The 27450-nt window shown below is 35.0% G+C and overlaps 1 protein-coding gene across 1 annotated transcript in view; it reads right to left on the reverse strand.

The window, feature by feature from the left end:
* Positions 1-27450, reverse strand: part of LOC150107122 (Kv channel-interacting protein 4-like) — a 36714-nt gene that overhangs the window by 4195 nt on the left and 5069 nt on the right. The window contains exons 3-5 of the mRNA XM_090391010.1: positions 24907-24977; positions 21863-22075; positions 17329-17391 (exon numbers count right to left, since the gene is read on the reverse strand). Of these exons, the coding sequence (XP_090247136.1) occupies positions 17329-17391; positions 21863-22075; positions 24907-24977 (347 nt within the window). The remainder of the gene's footprint in view (positions 1-17328; positions 17392-21862; positions 22076-24906; positions 24978-27450) is intronic.

Consider the following 27450-nt stretch of genomic DNA (forward strand, 5'->3'; position numbering starts at 1 on the left):
TGAGAATTCTTAGAGTAGAGTCGTGATGGCGGCTGTGATTAGGTTTTTCTGAATAATTTAATTATATACTGGTGTTCCTCAAACACAAACCTTTTTTTCTTCTTTAGATGGCTGTAGAAATTTTCCAGTGTATTTTGTGGTATTTCTTTCCTGTTAAAGGGTGGGAATTCTTAGAGTAAGTCGTGATGACGCCAGTTTCGAGCTTTTCTGAATAATTTAATTACCTATTGGTGTCACTCAAACACACACTTTTATTTTTTTTCCATAGCTCATCCGTATTTTCTTCTATATTCATATTCTAATTCGAATTCATATTTTATTCATAATTCATCCGAACATTTTGATTTGTCTAAAATTAAGATCTTGAAGTTCAATAAATAAACAAATCGTGTGTGAATTCACGGTGATTTCAAAAGTGATCTTACTTAAACATACATAAGACATCAACGACACTGTTTGTTCCTTTAAGGTTACATATTTATTTCACAGATATTATTTACAATGCAATATGCAGAAATAGGAATTTACAGATATCACCAATTCATATGGTGTTTTTATTGTCATAACATTTCTTTGATGAGACATGTGTGTTTGCCTGATTTTGATACTGCTTCCAAGATAAGTATGGCAATTTCTGCATACACTAATATTAGCAGCACTGCCATAAAAGCAAGTATCTGCCACTTTTGCGATGGTTCTTGCTTTTCATCTGCAAAGAAAAAAAAATCATTGATAGTGATGGAAAAGGAAAAGTTAGCAGATTACTATAATCCTAATACAGTAGTTAGTTTTGGAAGTATCAAAGCTTTACAAATTTGACACATCAAACCGTGAAAAGTTGGTTAGCAACACAGCCTATTTATGTGAGACATAAACCCATTAGAAGAAAGTTTAAACGCAATCAAATCAAAGTCCCGACACTTTTACACACTTTTCGATGTGACTTGGCAGATATGTCATCCCATGCAAAAGAGAATGGGGGTGTGTGTTTCTTTCTTGTATGCATTGATTGTTTTTCCCGAATTGCTTGGGTTCGAACACTGAAGAAGAAATTAGCAGACGCTGTTGTTAATGCTTTCGAGTCTATTTTTAAAGCGGAAGTGCGATGTTACATAAACACTGATCAAGGGAAAGAGTTTTGCAATAAGAAAGTTCGTGCATTGTTTAAGAACCATAATATTCATTTATACACGACCAGGAGCGAGATGAAAGCACCCGTTGCAGAAAGATTTATCAGAACATTGAAAACAAAGATCTACAAATGGATGACGTACAGGGTGTTCGGGATAAATTTGACATATTTATAATTAATTATATTTTTCCGTAAGTTACATGTATTAACACACACTTCTCTTCATTTAAAAGTTTGGACCCTTCTTCATTCATATACAAGATGTCAGAAAGGATGGATAGCTGGAACCCACCTGAATCATGGAAGAGAATAACTTGTATCATGATGATTCGTGCCCGCCATCAAAATAAGGATATTACGACTGCTGCCCAATGCTCCCTGAATACAGTAAAAACAATCAGGCATGAACTAGAGACTTGCAATGGTGACTACGAGGATGTAGCAAGAAGAAAGATCCCTAGCAGACGATCTGATTGCGTTCGTACAGCAGAATTCCTCGCAAATCTGCAGGAACAGGTGTTGAAGAACCCTGGCATTGGAATTCGGGCTTTGTTCGTGGAGTTGCTAACTGTAGTCAAGCCCTGGATAACAAGGATAGCCAATGGTAGGCCGTATGTATGGCAGCAGGATTCGGCCCCTTGCCACACCTCTGGGAAAAGTCAAAAATGGTTGTCTGAAAATTTCTACGACTTCACCAGTCCAAATGTTTGGCCTCCAAACTCCCCAGACCTTAACCCCATGGATTATTTTGTATGGGGCGCAGTTGAAAAAGACACCAATCGCACTTCCAGTAATACAAAAGCCCAGTTAATGGATAAAATTAAAACAGTTTTTGCGGCCCTTCCCAGGGAGACTGTAGCATCAGCTTGTTCGAGGTTCCGAAGCAGAATTGAAGCTGTGATCGATGCTAATGGTGGTTATTTTGAGTAAATCTTGTTGATAGTATTGTAATTAACTCTGCCTGTAATGTTTTTTTGTCAATTCATTAAATTTAATAGATACAAAGAAGATTTTCTTTTTCCTTACGAAACTGTCAAATTTATCCCGAACACCCTGTATACTAAAAGTAAAAGTTATACGAAGGTTTTGCCGACCCTTGTACATACTTATAACCTCACTCCACACCGCACTATCGGTATGGCTCCTTCGGAAGTTAACCTTCACAACGAGGATCGTCTTTGGAAATATTTGTACGGAACCCAAGAAGAGACTACCAAACCAAAATTTCAAGTAGGTGATAATGTGTTTTTAAGTGATGATACCCACAAATTTAGAAAAGGGTATTGGGGTAACTGGACACGAGAATTGTTCACTATTACTCAGGTTATTAATAGAAACCCAGTAGTATATAGAGTTCGCAGGCGGGACGGAGTGATAGTGGAGGAAACTTTCTATGAACCTCAACTGCAAAAGGCTGATATACCAATGAACTTCCGGAAGACGTGTATCTAATCGAACAAGAACTTAAACACCGAAAACAGAAAGGAAAGCTTCAGTATTTTGTTAAGTGGCTCGGTTATCCCTCATCGTATAATTCTTGGGTTCGTAGCGAAGATGTTTTACTTAACCCTTCCCAGTAACGCAAACGAAATTTCAAGTGGAATTACCACATGAAATCAGACTTAAAGGTAAATGGGAAGTTGCTCTTGCCGAAATTCATCTTCCGGGAGAATTTAATATCATCGATTCCGGTTACGATGAGTTACATATGATACGTGCAGTTGGAGGAGGAGTCAACAATATCGACAACAACATCACTGGAAATAAAGTTTTCGAAAAGTCTAAAGAACGATTTTACAAAGTGTACAAGATTCTCCATGGCAGTTACAATTCACCCTCTGAACTAAATCGAGCTGTGTTTGGTGTGAGTTCTGTGATTACTGGAAAAAAGAACCCAAACAACACCATTTCTCTGACAGTCCCAAAAGATTACAACCTGTTGTTTCCCAAGGAGGCCTCGGGTTTGGGCCTTCTACTGGTATTTAATCAGATTGGTGTTAAATTGAAAGGTACAATCACAGGGAAATATCCAGTTGATATAAAGAGGGGTGTAGCCGCATATTTTGTTTATTCTTATTTAATCCAAGAACAGATAGTTGGTGATACATGTGCACCATTGTTACGAGTTGTTCAGTGCAGCACCAAGTATTCCTTCGTTTTTGCTCATCCTGATTATTACCCGTTACGAAAACAAACATTTCAGTCAATTAGCATTCGTTCTGACAGCGGCGAGTTGTTCCACTTTCGTGGCGGCAAGACAATAGTTAAATTACAAGTGAAGGATGACTGATTATCTCAGATATTACACAATGCAGGAAGGTGGCGCTCAAATGTTTACGTGGGCCCCCAATACAGCGTGGGTACGGATTAGGTAGCATTTTCAGAAGTGCCTTCTCCTTTCTAAGTCCACTTTTAAAACCTGCAGCTCGATTTGTCGGTCGTCAAGCCTTAAAAGCCGGTCATCATATGATAGGAGATGTATTTGAAGGGGTACCTGTACGTCGAGCCTTTATAAACAGAGAATCAGAATCTGGGAAAACCATTGCTGAAAAGGCTCAGAGCCGATTACTTCAGAGAGGTCAAGGAAGCAAGAAGAAAAAAACGAATACTAAAAAGCGCAAGCGAGATGACATCTTTTGTTGAGGATATGATGTCAGAGTTAGATCTTTTTTCCCACCGTCGTGTCAACATGTGTGTGGAAAGAAGTTCTTATGTCACCTACCAACCAATATCCAGTACTGACAGTGGAGGTCCTGTGGAGTTTTGCATACCAGGTACATGTGAAGAATACTTGAATTTGGGAAAATCATACCTACGCGTTTGTGTGCGCATCACTGACAATGATAATAAACCTATCGAAGATTCTTCAGTTGGTGTTGTGAATAATTTTTTCCATTCCCTGTTCAGTCAAATTGACTTTTTCTCCAAGATAAACTAGTGAATGTGGCATCAGACAAGTATCCTTATAAGGCTTGTATTGAAAAAAAAATCTACTAAATTATGACAGAGATGCTAAAAACAGTCAACTGACAAATAAACTATTTGTTAAAGATGATGTGGCTAATGTTAGTGATATGTTTACCAAAAGTGAATGTGGGATGCGTAGACGACAATCACGAATTAACCAATCGAAAAGTCGATATGCTTGGGCGAATACACGCTGACATCATGCATCAAGACCGGTACTTGATCAACAACGTTGCTGTTCGTGTTCGCATGGTTCGCAGTTCTCCCGAATTTTGTTTACTGACTGCAAATGCTGATTCTAAGGCTAAAGTGCAAATTGAAGAGGCTACACGTTTTGTTCGCAAAGTCAAAATAAATCCAAAGATTCAACTGGCTCACCTGTCTGCGTCAGACAAGTCAAACATGGTATATCCCATCAATCGTGTGCATGTGTCTTATTTTTCGATTCCAAGGGTATGTCAGATGCCACACGAGACAATCTGAATCTAGGTAAAATAACATCTACACGTAGATTAATTATTGGACTGGTCGCTAGTGATGGATTTAATAGCACTTTCAACAGAAATCCATTTAATTTTCATCATTTCAATCTGAATTTTCTTGTAGTGACAGCTGACGGTATTCAGTATCCCTCACAACCTTTGACTCCGAACTTCAAAGAAAGGCATTACAGCAGATGTTATATGTCACTGTTCACATCACCAGGCAAATGGAACAGAGACTGTGGTAATGACATTTCTTATGAGGAATACGTAAAGGGAAACGTTCTCTATGGATTTGACTTATCTCCAGATCAAAATGCCGTTGCCCCCCCCCCCATGTCAGCCTATTAAGAAGAGGAAGTGTGCGACTCGAAGTCAAATTTGCTCAACCTCTTCCTGAAAACATCACAGTGGTTCTTTATGCAGAATTTGAGTGTACGTTATCAGTAACAAAGAATTGTTCTGTGTTACTGGACTATGAACACTGAACAATTAGTAAGCATACTAGAGTTAGAACCCACCACAAGAAAAGTGGTTTAGGAGTTTGTGCTCGTGATGAATTGCCACAACATTCGATCAGAAAACAACAGTCGATGTTCGTCGTGAACACAGATCCGACCTAGTTGCCAGGACAACATTGGCAAGCTATCTATATTAAAGAAAAACACGGTGATTTTCGATAGCATCGGTCGTCCATCCGAAAACGATATTGTTAACTTTCTGAATATTAACACTAATAAATGGCATTATAATTCTGTAGCTGTACAAGCTAAGGAATCTGTCGCGTGTGGTTTGCACTGTGTATATTTTTTAATATTGACATGTCGTGGTCTTTCTAAATGAAAATATTATTAGCAAATGCTATTCTAAGGATTTGTGGTTAAATGATATTGTAGTAACTTATGCTGTTACAGATCATTTACTGAAAATAAAAAATAATTAAAAATTAAAAAAAATATTTTTTTCACTTACCGTTTTTTCCACACCAGTTTCTTATTCCCACACATCTTTCGGAGAGATAAAAAGACGAATCTGGCACTACTCCTTCGAGTTCTCTTGCGGGCATGGATTATAGTGGAAGCATTTTCCTCACTGTGACTTGGTTACCGTTGATGGGAATGGTTCTGGGTATTCGGTTTGTTCAGTGAAGGTTCTGGATGTGACAGTCTATGTTCCTGTTGCTCTCTTGTGTGAGCCAATTGGTTTTTCAAACCTAAATACTTTTGCAGAACATTTAAATATGCTTTTACTTTTTCATCCGCATGTTTATTTCTTATTTTTAAAATGGTACTCATTTCATTATCGAATGTGTACAATTCACGCTCCTCTGGTGATTGGAGTAGCATAAAATTTTTAAACATATTCATTTTCTAATAAGTGAACTCAATAAAGGAACAATGATACTGCCTAATAATGGGAACAGTGCTCCCCTGTGCTGTAAAACCAGTTTTCTTCTAGTAATGAAGGGAAGCGATTTGTTACTTAGTGCTCTTATAATTTTTTTCCTTCGTAGGCGTGACTTCTGATTATGTTTTAGTGGAATATTTCCACATAAAACATTTTTGCAGATTTCACAGAATGTGGTGATTTGGCAGGAAGTGTTTTTAACTCATCATTTAAAAACATTTACTGCCTAATAATGGGAACAGTGGGAGAGGAATGAGATAAGTGCTTGATGAGATATTCAGAGCGTTTGAGTCTATCACCCATTCAGGGATAAACACTGTACTGGGTTCTTCTCCTAGCAAAATCCGTGACCTTAAGCGTAAAATATCAGGTATTTCCTGTCTAAAGTCTAAAACCAAATATGAGTGGGGTTCGCGTGTTACATCTTTATAAATCTGAACTAACACGTTCGTTTGTCCTGGAAATACTTGGGAAGCTAAATGAGAAAACTGCAAAGAGTCGGGATTTTTAAAAGCAATAACATAATCGCTATTGAAAGAAATTGTACGAAAATGTGTACCTTTACAGAATAAATTTTGTGTCTGTAGAATGACACTGAGGTTACGTGAACCTTTTATGAAAACATCAGCTATTTCAGTGCTGTCCTTAGCCTGGTGAACCAAATAATCGATTATGAGTAAATTTCTCACATTAGAATCAAATTCAGGTAACTTCAAACCATTCACGAATTCTATGTTGGTAATTTTTTTAAATTTATACTGATTTTCACTGGAACAGTAAACGATTCGCTCAGGTGGTAGTTTGATTAGTTGATTACAATGTTCTATGAGAGATAACACGAATGTTGTTTTTCCTGACTGAGTAGCTCCCGAAATAATGCATGTAAATGGATGTATGAACATATCGAAAATTATAACATAATTATACTGTGATTATTTTTATATAATCAGAGATCATGTAAAAACAAATAGATACTTGATTTTAATATCAAAAAATCTCCCCATCAAGATTTTTTTTTTTATCACAGTCACCATGTAATCATGCCAAGACGAATTTTTTCTTTTTAAATTCTAAGAAAGAAAAAAAAAAGCTATTGTGGAATAATAGTAACAATAACAGTGATGTGAAAACTGTACAAGAGAAGGGCGACACTGCAAATTATCGTGTTAGGAAACAATCATGGATTTTTGTAAGGAATTATCCTTTAAAACATCCATAGGAAAAGTGCATGTGTCTCTTGACACTATGCACTTCGCAAAAGTGTATCCAAATTCGTCGCCTAGCTCTTCAAGGTGCAGGGTGAGTGTTCGGCCGGTTTCTCACTGAAAATGATAGAATCAATATCTGTGTATAAAAGCCATCTTTGTAAAGGTCCCATGACCTCATATAACTTTATCCTACTGTAGGCAGCAACAAATGAGGAGATGATATCATTCCCTTTCCTATTTACAGGCTCAGTGCCTTCAATAGGAGAGTAGGCAACCATCATCTGCTCTTCTGAAACTAACCTGGCATCTTGGATAACTTTACTGTTATCTAAAAAAAGTTCTATGAGGTCTTCATAAAAGGAAATCACCTGGGTCTGAGTTCTTAACATTCTCATGCCAAGCCTTCCCCATAGAGAATTCAAACAAAGCTTAGCAAGTGAACGTTTACCAGGGTTTTTACCAATGTGTTCACTATTTAACATAACACTTTCCCTTAGCAAAAACACGTCCAGATAAGACTGTCGGTTTTGACCTTCAGGCCATTCAGATGCTTCCTGTTTCAGGTTCAGAAAGGTATCAATATAGTGAGAAAAGAAGTTTTCTTCCCCTTCAAATTTTTGAGAAAAATGCCACACTTCATAAAATTCTATAACTTTATAACCGCGAGGACATGCTAATTCTAATTCTGGAGTGCACCAATAACCTGTAAAAGATCAGTCCATATGAGAGCACAATGGGGCCATTTTAGAACTACACTTTCCACACAGGGGGAAGATTAATTTTTCGTCAGCTGTGATGGGCAAAACCGCTAAAATGAGATCAGTAGGTGCTTCCACTTTTGCATGGCAAATACCAAAGTATACCCCAGGAGAATAATCGATAATAACTTTGGGATGCCCCATAGGAAATACCTGGTATTTCATTACCCATGGATAAAGGCTATTGAAGTCCAAATAGTGAATAACTTCCCCTTCTGGCTGAATTTTGTGATACATTTTGTAGTAGTCGGTACTGCCACCATGCAGAGCACTACGAGGTAAAATGGGATCTGGAATATTAAGAGCAGTAATAAAGTTTTTCAAGGCTGTGTTTTCCAGAAATTTCTGTATTAAACTGCCATTCCCAAATTGAGATCACATTGAACTCTTGGCTACAAAAATAGTTTTCACGATCCTTTGTTTGCTCAAAAAGGGTGATCATGTTTGTATTTCTATATGGTTTGTAAGTATTTGCTCTATAGCCATTTTGACACCCATGGTAGAAGCAACTGTAATATTCATATAATAAATTTCCACATTTCCCACCAACAAAAAAGGTCTGATGCGGACTTCTCCCCCCCACAGAACAGGCATTTTGTATGGTTATGTTGTTCTGTTGTGCTGGACATTTGAGCCAAGCAAAAGCCTTTCGACTTTGGACGTTTGCCCCTATGTAACCCCGAACAGGAAGTATGGCTAATGTGTTAGGTTTCAAAAAGTTTTGGAGAAATACTCTCAAACATACTCCTGCAATTGTAATGTCATGGAGAAAGGAATCAATCTGGGTGAGCTGTATGAAGAGTGTGAAAAGTATTGCAACTGTCATCCAAAACATGCACATCATCTTTCGTATAAGTTCCGCTTTCAGACAGTATTCAGTGTCAAGCCAATTTTCGTACCACATCTCGAACTCTGTACGAGTTTCTTTGTTCATAAATTCTGGCTGGAAATATAATTTTTCGGGGATGACTCCACAATAATCCAGAGAATCAGATGTGTGACACTTATGAGGAAAGAAACCCTTATGAACTTCTGGGAGATCGAACATGGCTGGCAGTTTCCTAAGAGCGACGCTAATGTAGGAAATATATATAAATAAGAATAATAATAGATAGCAAGTATCTTTGAACTGTCAAACTACACGGGGTTATACATTTTTTGAAAAAAGATATTCCAAAATAAAATACCCTTCAAAACCACGAAAATTGTGTGTGCAATTACACAAATATTTTCGTATTTTGGTTGGACAGTCCAAAGGATTCTACCATCTAGATCTCTTTTCATGATATTCTTGACAGAAAACACCTCATCTAGGAATTGACCCACACAGTTTTCACCCCAGAACTCGCTTTCGTGACTACCAAAATCAGCTATACATAAAACAGGAACATGACAATGATTTTTAGCAATAGTTTCTGTGTCAAAAAAAATCATAGAAATTTGCTTATTTGAGACCTCCGATTTTTGCAGAACTAATTTGCAGTGGCAGCAAAAATTTTCAGGTGGACAGACATGGCTTTTATCTGTAGAGAAAGTAGGCAAACACTGTCCGCAACAATGGAGTTTTGAACAAATATTATTTTGTATGTGCAAATTCAGACAATCATTGCCGTAGAAAAATTTATTGCATGACTCATACAAAAGAAGGTTCTGCACGCTATGATTGGCGTTTGCGCAGCAGCAGATGCACACATTTTTATATCTATGCATTTGCAATTTGATAGAAGTGCTGTATGTCCAAAAACAACTAGGGCAATAATAGATACCCCCAAAGCGAGCTGTACACAAAATCATAATGAGATGAGTGATATAAAAGACAGATCTGTTTACTTGAATTTGGCCCAAAACACCACAGAAAAATCAGCATCTGCCAAAAAAATTACGATTTGGTATTCCAGATTCAAATGTTTTTGAAAGAGATCTGCTTCTGGAATACTGCAAGAAATGAGCAGAACCCCTGCAATTTTGTGGAGAGTTAAAGCCCTCTTTGTTTGTAACTGCTTATGATCTAGCTGCACTTGTCTGTATGTTTGGGCATCATTAGTGTGTGAAGAAACACCCAGAGCAAGTGCTTGGGCCATGCAGAGATTGTCTTTGTTGGTAATTTCCACAACAGCTCTTTTGATTTTCATAAATTCATCCAGGCTAAGCAGTATTCTTCTTTTTGCATTGGTTCTACCACCACCATTATTACAGATGTTAATCAGTATGACATCAGTAACAAGATCATTTGCCAAAAAAGCTCACGTTTCAATTGGGCGACAGCATAAAAAGCATCAACTATCCTTTGGATAGTTAATTCAGAAAGCAACATGAATGGTAAGTTAATGTTGCTTTCTAAACTGGATGCATTAATGCCCAAACCGAACGTGGGAAAAAGTTCCTAAACTCGATAAACGCTGAATGATCTCATTAAGAATATCTCGAAACATTTCATAAAACTCTGGTGAGAGGAGTTCAAAGTCACAAAATCTAACTTGGTACTCCATTTGATGAGTTTGATATTTGATAGAGATCTGTGACTGACCCACCAAAACAGTATAAAAATCCCTGTAGAGTGAGGGCTCAATTGTAGAAGTAGAGAGTTTAGTTTCACATCCAGAAACTGAATGTAAATAATATAAATTTGTTTGGGGGGGGATCGCGACTTCCTCCAGCCACACCATCAATTGTTACATGAGGATTAACACCACATCCTGTGCTTTGTTCATTTTCTCCTGTCAAATCAACCTCTCAGGAGTCAATAGTAGAAGTAGAGACTTTAGTTTCACATCCAGAAACTGAATGTAAATTATATGAACTTTGGGGGGGGGGGGGGTCGCGATTTCCTCCAGCCACACCATCGATTGTTACATGAGGATTAACAACATGTGCTGTACTTTTTTCATCTTCTTCTGTCAAATCAACCTCTGCAAAAATGGGGTGATGATTAAAAATATTCCCATCGCCATCAACAAAACGAAAAATGGATGATCGCTATTAAAAAAAATTACTTTCTAGATTTCAGAAATATCGTTTAGAAATAAAAAATCATAACCATCATAATGTGATTTTGCAATTTCGAAAATATGCGATGTTTTCACTAACACAATTTTACTAAATAACAACCCTCAATATCTTTTCCAAATCAAAAAAACAAAACAAACAAACAAAATATATATATATATATATTCACTTAACACAAAAAACAGTTTGAAGTATTTTCAAGTGTTTTTGCACTTTCAACACTATGCGATGGTTTCACTAATACAATTTTACTAAACATCAGCCCTCAAAATCAGACATTAAAATATTACTTTCTCGATTTCAGATAAATGTTACTCATCATAATGTGTTTTTGCAATTTCGATACTATGCGATGCTTTCACTAACACAATTTTATTAAATAACAACTCGCAATATCTTTTCCCAATCAGTAGTAACCATAAAAAAAAAATATATATATATATATATATATATATATTCAGTTAACACAAAAACAGTTTGAAGTGAGCATGTTTTTAATTCCATTGCAAACCACATTATAACCTAATATTAAAACTTAGACATTAAAAAAATAACTTATCTTTTGTCCAGAATAACTCATTTTGGAACTATAAATTACTGACTACATGTAGATTTTCCAAATACTGTACTTGAAAACATAGGGCCTGTACGAACCATTACTGCATATTTATAAAATATCAGAACCAATGGAAAACCAACAACGAGAACACATGACATTGAAACTTAGTTCTCATCAATCACATGAGGTCAAATTCCAAACCATTGGTACCCACAATAGTGTAAACAAATCGTGCATTACCTTGAAACAATACGTGATAATAAAATTCCATAATCAGGAATGAAGATTAGGATATGTGTGTCACAATGAATGAATCATGTGAAAGGTAAAAACATATCGTCACATCGGAAACCATTATGATACATCTATGAAAGGGATATGATTAATGGTTTACAAAAATGTCTAAGTAATATTCACATAGTCTGAAAGAGGATCGAATTAGCGGATATGACTCAGTCATCTTCATGAAAATACATCTTTGAAGAATACCGCGATTTGAAGTAACCGCTCACTGCTGTATAGTACTCATGAAAAACACACGACTTAGGATATGTGTGTCACAATGAATGAATCATGTGAATTCTAAAAATAATATAGTCACATCAGAAACCATCATGATACATCTATGAATGGGATATGATTCATGTTCACAAAAATGTTTAAGTAATGTTCACATAATCTGAAAGAGGATCGAATTAGTGGATCTGACTTACTCATCTTCATGAAAACACATCTTTGAAGTATACCGGCATTTGAAGTAAATGCTCACTGCCAATATTAATCATGAAAAACACACAACGTTCACAACTGCAGGAAATAAACATAGCCTGATCTCACAGGCTAAAATGTAAAGGAAGAAGTACTCAACTATTTCGGGTTACAGTATTTACAGAAATTTCGTTCTTTGTGGTTTTTGTGTTTGTGTTGTGGTGTGGATATAAAATGCAACTATTTTGGAATATTTTTTTGGAATAATCGCATTTAGAAGAGCCATTCTGGAAAGCTGTAATTAATTTAAATTATCATTAGAGTTTCTATAATACATACAAAAGGTTTTGTAATCCATTTAACTGTCTGTTTATTTTAATTTATTTATTTTCAAATGCTGCAGCGACACCAGCATATAATTAAATTATTCAAAAAAGCTCGAAACACTGTCGCCACTAGACCCTACTCTAAGAATTCCCCCCCCTTTAACAGGAAAGAAATACCCCAATTTGCATTGGAAAATAGTACAGCCATCTATAGAAGAAAAAAAAAAGTGTGTGTTTGAGGGACACCAGTATATAATTAAATTATTCAGATAAACCTAATCACCGTCATCATCGTGACTCTACTCTAAGAATTCCCACCCTTTAACAGGAAATAAATGACCCAAAATGTATTGGAAAATTAGTACAGCCATCAATAGACAACAGACAAAACATGACGACAATGACAGATGTGTGTCACCCTGGGAAATTCCAAGATATCTCATCTCAAAAACATCGCCCACAATTCCATAGCTAAACCAAAACACCATGTGATATCACAGAGAGACAAATGTTCCCCAGAAATTTCCAAACATATAACGTCACGATTCTTATCTCTAAATATCACCCACAAAGCAATAAATGAATCAAACACACCACGTAATGTCCCTGACAGACGAGGGCCCCCAGCGAAATTCCAAACATTCCAAACTCTATAACAACAAACATTCACGCCACCATTCCTTATCTTATCTTGATCTTGATCTGGTCAGAAGTGTCCCACCAATCACGACACGATTCCTCATACACTAATATATCTCCCTTTCCATTCAAAACAACGTCACTTTTTTACAAATAACAAATGATGTCACTTATATTCATCTGATAACAACACACACACCCACGACAAGATTCCTTATCTTATCTTGATCTTGATCTGATCACTAGTGTCCACCAATCACAACACGAATCCTTATCTCAACCATCATCCATAATTCCATACGTGAACCAAAACACAAGAACTCACATCACTGACACATATGCCCCCAGGGAAATTCCAAACATTACAAACCAATGATGTCACACACAATGACATCATCAATTAAACACCAATCACGTCACGATTCCTTATCTTATCTTGATCTTGATCTGGTCACTCGTGACACCCCTACTACTGAATCAGATCAAATGTATTTGAGTTTTGAATTGTTTTCTGAGTTTTTTTCGGTGGTGATGTTTGAAACGTGTTTCCAAATTTCTGGCATGTGCAAGTGGTCGAAAACTGGGATGGATTGACAGGTTTTTATTTCATTATATTTGTATTAAAATTCAGTTTCTGGAACTTTTATAGAATTGCACATACTTTGTTTCAATAAAAGACTGTCGAGATAGAACAGTAAACGTACTGGCAAAAAATTCTTCAAACAGAATGTTTGAAACTTATTATTATTATTTTCAAATAAACCTCATTAAAAACAATAATAATAATAATAATATATATATATATATATATATATATATATATATATATATATATCAGTGGCATCACATGCCCATTTCAGTTGGGTATGCTTTTGTGTGGGTTATACAATACATGTTAGAAATTTCACTTCACTTTGACCCTATGCATGGGCGTGCATCAGCAGAAAATTTACCATGGGGGGGGGGCAAAGTTTGGAGACAAAAAATTACATGAATAAATTTTTATAATTATTGATTTAATTAAATAATTACATCACTTATATTATGATAAACGTCTTTTAGCATTTTTTGATGTAATTATTTATCGATGTAAACTATAAATACAGTACATCATTATTTTCATTTTACATCGATTTAAAAAAAAAAAAAAATCCGCTAACGCCTTTTCATTCCCGTATACGGGAGTAGGTGAGGCCATTTAGCCCTATATAACTTTCGGAGACTGAGTGGGCAGTTCAATCTCCACTGGTACCAATTGGAGATAGATGGCCCAAGGCTATCACTAATTAAGTGGTACACAGTGAAGAGAGACGGCTCAAATGTGCCGCCATCTCGTGGTCCCTAACCCTAACACAATATATTTAATGTCTAAAATAATGTGGGTTCTACGGTCGATTTTCTTGAGTTTACGGGACGAAAAACCCGAGTTTCTGGGAGAAAAAACCCGCTTGCCCATGCCAGAGATCGACTAACTCAGGAACCGGCCATAAAAAGGCTTAGAAAAATTTCCTCTGGTCGCGGACTAGACTCGAAACCAAGTCTTCCTTCGTGCGGCTAAGCGCCGTGGTGTGCAAACGCCACATCCACTGAGCTACACAGGCTTTTTTTTTATTGATTTTAAAAAATCCGCTAACGCCTTTTCATTCCCGTATACGGGAGTAGGCGAGGCCATTTCGCCCTATCTAACTTTTGGAGACTGAGTGGGCAGTTCAATCTCCACTGGTACCAATCGGAGATAGATGGCCCAAGGCTATCACTAATTAAGCGGTACACAGTGAAGAGAGAGGGCTCAAATGTGCCGCCATCTCGTGGTCCCTAACGCTAACACAATATATTTAATGTCTGACATCGATTTTAATGATCTTTAATTCTTGGGAAACAAAGTATTCAGAATTAGTATAGTTTTAACACAATTTCATATATAAAAAAATTGACTGGCATATTTTATTAAAAATCAAGTAAATTATTAATCCCAAAATCCTAAATTAAATTATTTCAGTTTAAAACCAAAAAAATCATAAAACTAACAAGTAAAATAATATTAAATTACACACACTTACCTTTAAAAATGTAGTTTTCTATTTAAATTTGTTTCACTATCAATTTACAATTTACACTTCACTCAGTGACACAGTAGACACAAACTGCAAACGAACTGGTCTCGCTGTTCACGAATCAGAAAAAGATGAACCAAAAACAGGAACACATGTTTTATTGCTGCAATAAAACACATATTCTATGGCTACCCTGGCATGCGCCAAAACAGGCCAATTCATAATAAATTTTTAAGACAGACAAAGCATACATATAAGGTTATAAGACATAAAGTTACATAACTCAATCACTTTTACGATTATAATTTGTGCAATTTTTTACCCGAGCACTCGGGGGGGGAGTTCCCTATCTGCTCCCCTCCCTATGCAGATACCCATGGCAGTATGATTGTATTTTTATCGATGTATGAAAGTTTTGAGAGGACATAGTGCATCAGCGCTCATCTTAATTGGCCCAATGCAAATGATTGCAGGATAACTTTGAATACTTCTGCATAGAGTGGGAACAATCTGTTTGATTTAAGATTTATTAGAAAACAACAATGAAGTAGAATGCTATATTCAGTATGTTTGAAATACTCAAAGATGAAAATATGTGAACCATCATTTGTAAGACATGTTAGAATAGGAAATGAAAAGAAAGAATAAGTATAAGTAGAAATACTTTCATTAATGGTAAACGAATTATTAATAATTAACATTTGTGATATGTGTGTCCTATAAGTTGTTGCGTAGAGCAAATAGTATGAACCTATAAAGTCTAGACATGAATAAGTAAATTTTTGATGGCATAGTTTAAAAAAAACTTACAAGGAGACAGAGAATGGCAGGAATCAATATCGTTTGATGGAGCAGCAAATCATCTCATAAAATTTGTTGCCCATGTTATGTGTATTTTTCTGGTTTGTGTATATTTTGCTCCATTTTACAAGAAATTTGTTTTGTTTACTGAGACTCAGTATACATAACATCCAATCATTATCGGAATTATCCACACTATCGAGAATCCTACATTCATCAGTTTTTTTTTTGTTTTTTTAGTATCATTTTTTTAGTACCATGCACTTCTGTCTTATCAATCTCACATTTGCTGGTATTTTGTAGTAGATCAACAACGTCTTATAATACACAGAATATTAACTTTTATTCAGGAATAGATATTTTTTTACTGTCTGTTGTTTCCAAAAACTAGAATAAAAATGTCTCTATACCGTTAAAAACTTTGCAACCTCAACAGATGCTATACTGCATAGCAAGAGAAACATTTAATTTTTTTCTCCTCACATCCACTTTCAAATTTTCATTTCCAGAAAACATGTGCAACAGCTGTTTGTAATAAAGCCATCAGATATAGTAATTGCTCAACTCATGACAAGTGACAAAATTCAATTGTATTGATTGACACAATAACCAATCACAGCCTGTAGGTGCTGGGTGAGCTCAAAATTTCAGCTTGCCCAGCCCTGCCTTCTCAGAGGTTTAAAAATATTAGAAGGCTAAGAATTTGACCAGTAGCGCCCTCTTTACATCTTTTTAAAGAGTGCAAAGGTGCATGCATTTCGAAAGCACATCCGGGCTATTAACGCGAATGTGACGCAATGTTTATGCGGCGAAAAGTGCCTTCTTCATGAAGCAGTAATGCTTTATTACCCTCGTGAAGAGGACAATGAAGCATTAGTACAGTATATTGTGTTCAATTTTAGGAATCGCGCAAAGTATGCAGACAATTGGGGGAGTCTTTAATGGGAATAAATGCAACAATATAATATGGGTGATACTGACATTTCGTTGATGAGCACCGCTCACACCGAATATTCGCCCTTGATATATATATATATATACAGTATATATATATATATATATTCATTGGTAAAAAACAGTTAATTAAGAAATAAAATATTAATTAACACCAAGTTATAGTTTGGGTTCTTGTAAACATTCTTAATTTTCTTAATTATTCGAAGAAGAAATAAACATCTCAGAAGAGAAACACAGTACCCGATTTTATGGCAATATAATTCAACGCGCTATTTCTTTCCTTCAATTCATTATTTCAGTTCATTATTGATGATTACGACGTACCTTTGAACATATTTCCATGAATTCTTCTCTTGTGACCACTCCATCCTTGTTGATGTCCAATTTCTAAAAGATAAAGATTTAACATTTGTCTCATTAAAGAATTATTTTTATGAACATACATATATTAATAAAAACAGAAATATTTTATTTTATCGTCATATAAAGTGGTTCAGGCCATTCGTATCTACAGATTAAGAAACTTAAAGTTCTACTAATGATCCAGTAGTGAAGCGTTTAAAGATGTCCCTTGTGCATTTGGATCTGCCAATGATATGTGTAAACTTACATGAACTTCGTATAAGATGTCATATCATTTATCTCTCAGTTCGTTACTCTTGTAAAAGAAATACGTCATCCAAAATCGATGGTAAAAGAAACAAAGAAAAGCTTGCACCAAGGCACCAAAAGGTAATTCGGAGAGCGATGTGAAAAAGATCAACCAAGGAGTCATATACTCTATAGGAATTCAGGTGAGTAATACGGCACTAAATAAAATCTGAACAGTCTTAGATATCTGTGGAAGGGATAATTCACGTTATCCTAGCTGCGAAGTTTGATAGCAGAGGTGTATTGGTCTAGAAATGATTCTTCAGTTATGGACTTAAATATTTGATTTTCTGAAAGGAACCTACAATGGAAATTAAAGACTTTTACATGCCGTAATACTTCTTAAAATGTGGGAGGTTAACACATTCTCCAGAATTCTCTTGGGTTGAAGACCAGTAAGTTATCTATTTTACTCAAATTATGTTGCAGTGGACAGTATGGCATGATCATTGTCACGTTGAAAGTGGCGTCAGTCTGTTCAACGTGACAATGATCATGTCATACTGTCCACTGCAACATAATTTGAGTAAAATAGATAACTTACTAGTCTTCAACCCAAGAGAATATCTCTGAGAAGAAATAGAACATTCGATGCTGTCAAGAACTGCATTTAGAGAATGCTCAGAAGCATAGAGAATTCCGAATTGTGGTTTCTATGAAACCTGATAATGTTCCAATAATTATTTCGGCATGAGAAAAATATACAATAATAATGGTGACGAAACTAAACAAAGTTACCCAAACTGTCATTGTAGCGAGAAGCTGTTGAGGGTCCAAGACGTTTTAGTTCCTATGTGGCTCGTGAGTAGTCAGTGCATTTTATAACCATATGGATTAGTGAGGGTGAGTTCATAACAGAGGGTGAATTATATTTATTTGAAGAAATAACTTAGGGGGTAGAAAACGCATTCTAACACAAGTGCACGTAATCTAATCTAATATTTTTTGTGAAAAGTCGTGTCAACTTAAAATACAGAAAGGTAAAAAAAATGAGCAGAAACCTTAGCTTTCTTATCGAGTTAAAGAAGAACGAAAAGAAACGGAATGTGCATTTCCCCACAATCATGCAGCAACCAAGAGTTCCGAGGATTGAACTCCATCACTTAGAATATTTCATTCACAATTGTTTCCGAGAATCGAACAATCGTTATTTATTCAGCTTAAATTAAGGAAGGTCCTTGATATTTTCTTTTTATTAATGAGCTTCCCGATAATTAATTTATGAAAACACTGCAATATGCAGTAATGCGATTTATCACTATATGCGTGAATTAATATGTAATGACCTGATAGCCTGTTTGCTTTCCTTTTTTTTTTTTTTTCTTAAAAATTTAATCGTTTATTTTCTGTTGAAATACCTTAAGGTGCTTCGAATATTTTCAACATGTAAAGACTTGATTTATATTTAAAGAAAATATAAACTATTTAGAAGAAGGATAAAATACCTTCCTCACCAAATAAACGAATTAGCGTTGGCATTACCGAAGTCACAGTGCTAACTTTCGTAACTTAGGACTCTCGGTATGTCAATGCACTGTTTAAAAGATATTGAAGCTGAAGCAGGTCATCACTTTCGGAAACATCGGTTTTTCATAGTATTGTTTATCTTTTTTATTATTTGTGTTTTATCGTGCTGGTCTCGTTAGCGACGAAGAGAATATCTTCGCTTTGTGATATGGGTGTTCTCGAATTCTTAGTTCATTGAAAGTAACGATTTTAATTACTTAAATATAAAGAGCCAACAGGCTTCACTTCGGCGATGTAACATTATTTAAATTGAGGGGATATTAAATCCCACATTGTTTCAAAGCCGAATAAGAAACTCAAAGATCGGAATCAAAGAGTTTTATGCCGAATATAGTAAACTATAAAAGTATCGGCGAATACTAGCGTATACCAAAGCACGTAGTATAAACTAGGCAACTCGTAGCAAAGGTGGGTAAAGATCTGATCACTATTCTTAGTATTTCCCATAATGTAAAACACGTCTCCTAGGAGATGTATGATGTTATACATTATGGTGGGAGGTCACTACCCAGACCGGTTTCAACCTTTATTGAGGTCTCATCAGTGAGTAGGTAGACCAAATTAATACCAAAGGTATAGCTAGGCAGTGGTCTGGGTAGTGACCTCCCACCATACGTATAACATCATAGATCTCCTTGGAGATGTGTTTTACATTATGGGAAGTACTAAGAATAGTGATCAGAGCTTTACCCAACCTTTGCAACGAGTTGCCCTAGTTTATACTACGTGCTTTGGTTTACGCTAGTATTCGCTGATACTTTTATAGTTTACTATAATCGGCATAATACTCTTTGATTCCGATCTTTGAGTATTTTATTCGGTTTTGAAACAATGTGGGATTTAATATCCCCTCAATTTAAGTAACAATTTTAAGATACTATACGGCAATCATTCTTGAGTGGGATTCACAGAAATCAACAATCAGTGAAACAAATGTTTTAAAATGCGATTTCGATCTTAACTGACGGCCAAATTACGAGAGGCAAAACTGAACATAAGCTACACATGCTATCAAATGACTGAAATTCTTATTCCCAAAGAAATATTAAATGACTCATAGGCATTCACTCTGGAGATCATCTTTTAGATGGAGAAACAGCAAGACAACTCAAGAACGAAAGTCGTGAAAACATATCATACAACTGCATTGTTATTTTACTTGATACTTTTCTGTTCAAAATTCACATTTAAATGTAATGTACTCGTATTTTCCTTAATTCATACAACAAGGCTTTTAGCAACTGGTATTGTGTCCGCGCGGTTAGCCTAGTGGCTATGCGCCTGGGAAGGGAGTGTCCTGGGTTCGATTCCCGTCGTCGATGTGTGGAGCCTAAGGATCTTTCTTAAACGCTTGAGGTTTTTCCTCCCGGAGACAGGCAAACTGCCCCCATGAACACACGCAAGTACAGTCATAGAATATATCGATAGGCATAGGGCTAGTCACCTTATCCTCGGGACGGATACGACTTAGAAGGGCTTAAGAAAGTTCTGTACTAGGCCAGTAGGCCTAACACGTTGAAGGGAGAAGTATTACAGTCTAAAATAATTTTTTGTTCTATATAAGCTTCTCTTTTATCCAGTTAGTCTAAGTCTTCAGAATGCGAATGTAAGCATTTCCACAGAAGGACGCTGCACAATGTTTTAAGTTTCCATTTTGTTTCTTAATATGTGTTTTTGAAAGGAGATACGGACTTTGGATTAGTCATGAGACATCCGTTTAGTACTATAGCGAAACGCTACCTTGGGAAATTGCCTCAGTACAATTTTAAGAACTCACCTGATACACAGAAAATGAGGAGATAATGTCCCAGAATTTGCAAAACAAAACTAAAGAAAGCAAACTAGCCTTCTTAGGAAAGTGAAGCCTATTGGAGTTTCTTATGGCCGGTATCTTTCTCTGTGTCTAATATATTGAATATAAAATGTTTTGATCAATGAAACATTAATTACACGATAATCGAAACTTCTTAGTCGAATAATGCGATTATTCGATGTAATAATCACTTCCAAGAAATAAGGTTCTATCTTTTTGGACCTTGAGCGTAAGGTTAGAACATAGTTTTATTTTATTTTATTTTATTTATTACTTTATTTCTGAGTGTGGGGTGGCAAAGGATTTCATCGAAGCAAATAAAGTCAATTTATTGGAAAGCATAAGGATATTTGATTCAACAGTGAAAAAGTGTTTGGATGATTTTGATAGTACAAAAGTATTTTGGTCGAAGTACTTTTCTCAAATAAAGCACAAGAAGATATCCCTTAACTGAATGGAAGAAATTTGTTAAGATTTTATAGATGACTTTACACAAAGTGATTGCTTCAAACCAATACTCAACAAAATTTCAGGCTTTGTACTTCGGTCACACCAAACAGACAAAGCTGTTCGGTTGATATTCATATGGATGTGTGTCGAATATTTTGGGGATTCACAAGATGTAAGCTGGTTGTTTTTTCATTATTTTATATGCTGTCAGGATAACAGTGATGCCATCAATTAAAAGAAAGAAAGAAAACTGGAAAATAGGCTTTGGTTATAATGGAATCATTTTCATACTAATAATTGAATATACTTCTAGAATATAAATAATGTATCGAAAAGTAATAAAACAGCAACCAGACTGATCACTGGTATATCACAGAATTATATAAATAATCAATACAGAAGTAAATAAATAACTACCTGGAATATTTTTTCCACACGATCATTCAAAATATTCTCATTTCCTACGGAAGGCATCCGAGATCCGCTTAAGGCATAAACCGAATTTACAATGTCTGCCAGTTCGGGTTTTGTGATGCAACCATCTCCATCGATGTCATACAAAGTGAAGGCCCAGTGCAGCTTTTCTTCGAGGCTCCCACGACAGAGGAGAGAAAGACATTGTATAAAATCCTAGTGGAAACAACAACAAAAATGCTAATAAAATTCAGATCCCAGATTTGCTAACCAGAAGAATGACTTTTAAACCAATTGTGTAAACCACTGTATAACCTAATATAAGGGAGCATAAAATATTATGAACAATTTATAAAATACATGTAGTTTTCTAAACGAAATACATTTTAAAATGCAAGTGGTTTTCTAAAATATGTTATGTACTGCTAGAATAATCCATATTTTTTGCTGATTACAACTGAACTTCCCTTAGTGGGTTGGAAAACAGGCTGATCATCATCAGCAGCAGCAGCAGCATCAAGAGTGGGACACACATGAAGAGTAAAAAAATACAGGACAAGCTTCCTACTCTTTAATTTATTACGATTAACAAGAGGAAGTAGCCAGTTAATGGTGCTGAGAGGCTATCAAGTGTCTACACAAAGACAGCAGTGGACTGCATATCAGTTGCAGATTCAAGCTCAAATCTATCCAAAACACTACACAGACATCTATTACTAAGGAAATTTGTTTATTATTTATATTACTTTTTTAATGAAAAAAAGTAATATAAATAATAAACAAATAATAATTTTTCTTTTTTCAAGAAAAGAACTACTTTTTTTCAGTGAAAAAAGTAATATAAATTATAAAGAAAAGAACTTTCTTTATAATGTTATTCTCAGTAATAACATTTTCAATTTCAAACTGTGTATAGTAGTGCAATAAACAAATTACCGAAGTTTATTTTTACGTAACGTATACAATAATATAATATAGATGATATAAAGTATAAAGTTTTAGAAAATAAATGCTTACATTTTAAAATTATAAACATTATTATAACTTGAATGTATATTAAATAAACTCACCCGCAGAATTCAAATAGAGGAAAGGATCGTAAATTTGTTTTGATGTCGGTTAGGGTCTCTTAGGTACACGGGGGAAAGTTTAGATTGTAATTTGCTAACCAGCTGAGAATGGCTGAATAATCAGCAATATAGAAGCCAGTTTTTTTGTTTTTTTTTTCCTTTTCGTAAAATATTGCATTGATAGATTTTCAGAATGCATCGAAAAAAATGAGAATTTGCCTTATTGTTGAAGCTTGATTAAATATCCGCTTCCGCGATACTTGAACTGCGAGGCACGTGATTAGTCACACGTAGTAAAAGTTTTACTTCAGAATATTTAAAATTTTTAATTACATTAATTAAATATATAAATATTTTTATTCCGCGAAAGGAAATGGCTCGTTGATTCCCGACTTTTTTTTTTTTTTTTTTTTACAGTAGATGACAACCGATCTCCAAATTACTCATCAATGTGGCCAAACCCCTTTGGACCACAGTGACATGAGAATATGGCTGACGAAAGCCGCCATTTCGTGTTCCTGATCGCTTATTTCTGCATGTCTTAACTTGTATATCTTCTGTACTCAATGTTTTTGGCTTTAAAAGTTCGAGTTTCTTCCGGAGAAACTATCCTCTTTTAGATTGTTAGAGATCGATAAATAAAACGCTGAAAGAAAGTTCTTATTCGGTAATTAGAACAGAACTTAGAAGACCTTTCTTCTTCTAATCTAACATCAAGCGCTTTTGTTAATGACATTTTAAAATTAAATCTATATATTTTTTTAAAAAAACCTTGAATATCGCGAATGACCAACCAACAATCGGTGGGTTTGAATCCCACTATGATAAGAATATTTGTGAAGGTGGAATATTATTTTCATCCAAGTCCACCGCTCTGCTTGTTGTGGAGAGGTGAGATGAAGTGGGTTAAAAAGTACCATCCTTGATTTCTAGAGCAAGAGTGCTAGATTATTTAATCGTCAGTCCACCCACGGTATTAATAATGTGTTATGGATTTTGATGCGACTAGCACATTATTTTTTTGCAGATGTTTAACGGTGTCAATGAATAGCTCATTAAATATTAAGGATAAATATTAAGGATTATGTTTAATATTTAAAATATTTCCAATAGTTCGAATAAATTTTGCTCACATTTTTTATCAGCTTTGAAATTACCAAAAAACTTAAAACATACATTTTTCTTCTTCATCACGAGACTATCTTGAAATCTTTAAGAGATTTTTCTTAAACTTTAAATAGTGGATCAACTTCTGGTAGATCTAAACATTATATTTACAGACAAAAAATACTAGCTGTGGTGGTGGTGGTGGGCAGTAGATAGCGCTGATATTGTTGATTGGTGGTAGCGGTTCGGTGTAGTGGTGGAGACGGAGAGTTGTACAATATGTGTCCTCCCGCGATGAGTCTTCGGACTCCTTGGAGGTGACACGAATAATAATAATAATAATAATAATAATAATAATAATAATAATAACATACACAGAAAAGTGAGGTTAAGTTTGGTTGATATTATGGCTGAAGCAACTAAAGCTGAGGCCAACGGTTAGCTCACTTTCGGCTGAAAAAAACTTTTAAAAGGTTCCTCACATCTTAGATACGATTCGAACCCAGATCTTTTGCGACCCGAAGGAAAAATGTCACATTTTCCACTGCATTGTGAAAAGACAAGAGAAGTGAGAATCCAGAGAAATATTAATTTGGTTCATCTATTGAGAATGGATGAACCAAATGCATGTAGAATATTTCATTAGGACTATAGGATAAACATCTATAAAGTTTATTATGCTACAGTATATTGCAAAATATTATAAAGTGCTTGAAGAAGCGTAAATATGATTAAAGTATTTTTTTATAAATTTATCAATATCTAAAAGACTTCGACATTATAATCAAGTAATTTTTGTTCTCTTATTAGAATTCTGTAAACGCCTGTTTAAGGAGTTATGTACAAAATGGGAATCAATAAACAACTTACCCTGAATGTTATGGAGCCATTTTTGTTGCAATCAAAGGTCTTAAAAACGTAATGTGCATACGAATTGGAATCTGAAAGTACATGAAAGAAGTGTGTACCAGAAAATAACTTAAGGTATCTAAAACTAATTACTTATTTGCAAAATAACTGAAGTATGTAGGAACTGTTTATAGCGTACCAAAAACTTTACTTATGAAGCACTATATTGAATAATCTCAAACCCAGAAATCCCCATTTTTCTCCTACATTTCGAATATACTCAAGTAACTGCAGTATTATAAGAAGGCCATCATTACAGTGTGCTGGAATGAAATATAAAGTGAAGATTTTTCTAGCAAAGTAGATCAAGAAAAAAGCACTTCTTTACTGTTATTTGCTGAAAACATATTTCGCCCATCAAGGCCAGGGTGTATTCATCTGTATGCTAAGCTTACGACAGTGAATAACAAGAAAAGAATCGAAATGCTCACGTTCCAGTATTTCAAAACGTCTTAATATTCACCATATTTATTGTTATGGATGGAAGAATATAGTTTCCATATAGCATAATAATTTCTTTGTGACGAACACGATATTTTATTCTGCCTGCTTAAATCGGTGATGTACAGTTTATATTTCATTTTTTGCTGATTCTGATATTATGAAAAATGAGCTTGAATGTAAGCCCATAGATCTGTACCTTATCGTTGTAACTAACTGGATGACGAAACATACTTTCTGTTTTTTTTATGCGATACCTTTTCCATGTTCGGATGTTTTGATGTGTCAATATAGTAAATATTATTTGATACACTCAGACGATTGGCGATATGAACGTTGATTTTAATGGTTTCTGCAACTACAAATATAGTATATTAATGGTACTTCAATAGTGTTATTAAATAATAATAATAACAATAACCTACAGAATTAGAAATCAAAATATTGAGATATTCATTACTTAACTTTACTTATAATGTTGCCTGATAGTGTATTATTACTACACTATTACATCAGAAAGCAATAGATATATTTAGTTAAACCTCGTTATTCTTTCATGCAAAAAATAAAATACAAATAAAATATGAATGATGCACTCTCAATATCTTGAAATGTTATTTAATACCATTATATTATGAGAGATATATATTTATAATGCACTAAATTTCCTAAAAAATAAAAGATCGAAGAATTTTTAAACAACAATAATACATATATTAGAATGCAGTATCTCTGATTCAAGCATGGAATACAGGGAAGAGAGAAAATGAGCTTATGAAGGAGAAAGGATCCTCCAAAAAGGGAAGAAAAAGATCAGAGGAAATGAAAGAAGAAGAAGAAAAGAAAGCCAGTTCGGTAAGATTAGGGTTATTATGTGTGGAAAAGTTATTAGTTAGTTGCTCCACTTTTTTTTTTCTTTCTTTCTTTTCGCTTGGAGAAAGTGTTTATGAAAATTGTCTGAAAGAAGAATTACTTTAATTCATAGAACATTCTTGACTGAAATCGAGAAACTGTACGGTTCATCATCACCACAGGAAAAAAAAAACAGTATTCACAGACACCGAGAATGTACTACAACTGTTTTAAGGTGCCTGTGTAATCCTGTGAAAAGGGCGTTGGCGTGGAGATAGCGGCAGTTCTCTGCCATATTCTCTGTGCTAATGCCTGTGAAATCCTTCACAGTCTTGGACTCCAGTTTGGAATACATAAGATGCAATACAGGCTTATTTAATTAATTTATTTTATAGAATATTTTGTATGAAAGTGGTGTGTTGTGATATTTTCTAAAATAAAATTAATAATAAATATATTATTACGAATCCAGACGCAAAATGCATCTTAAACTGTGCAATGTTGAACCAAGAACTTCTGAAGGAATGTAAGACCAAAGAACTGAGTCAATACCAAAGTCAATATTTCTGAACAATGTGATTTACGGACATTTGGCTTCATATGAGATCAAATGGTCTTCTTTCTAAATGAATCTAATTTATGCCATTTTAATTCATTCTCGAATTATGTAGAAGAGAAACAAGTTGCCGTAGGCCAGTGTTTCTTAACGTGAGGCGTACATCCCACAGGGGGGGACAATTAGAAAATATGTTGCATTCGTCACCTCATATACTGATACACTCAACTATCAACATTGAGGTAGGCCATGATCCAAAAAACATTGGGAAACACTGCCGTAGGCCAAGCACTGCGCTTCTGCATCAGACAGGCTAACTTATTTAGTGGAAAACCCAGCGCTTCGTTCCCAAGGTAGGAGATCGAACTTGTAAGTTTCAAACCAAGGCCATCTTCATAACCGACTGTGCTACAGGGTATTCCTGTGTCTGTTCATATTTCTCTAAACTCTTTTAATTTTTTTTTTTTTTTTTTCATTATCACTCCGGACAATAGAAATTGTGTTTGGCAGCCAGAAATTTAACCGCCTAGTAATGGACGGTTAAATTTCTGGACTGGATGAAGGACAGAAAGAACAAGTAGAAACCAAGAATTGATTTTGTTGCTTATCTGTTTCAGAAATATATTTCACCAGTAATAAAGATGCGTATCTATTTT

Source organism: Typopeltis vanoorti, chromosome 4 (genome assembly GCF_054136105.1).
Source record: "Typopeltis vanoorti isolate ZY-2024b chromosome 4, IOZ_Tvanoo_1.0, whole genome shotgun sequence".
NCBI classification, from domain to species: Eukaryota; Metazoa; Arthropoda; class Arachnida; order Uropygi; family Thelyphonidae; genus Typopeltis; species Typopeltis vanoorti.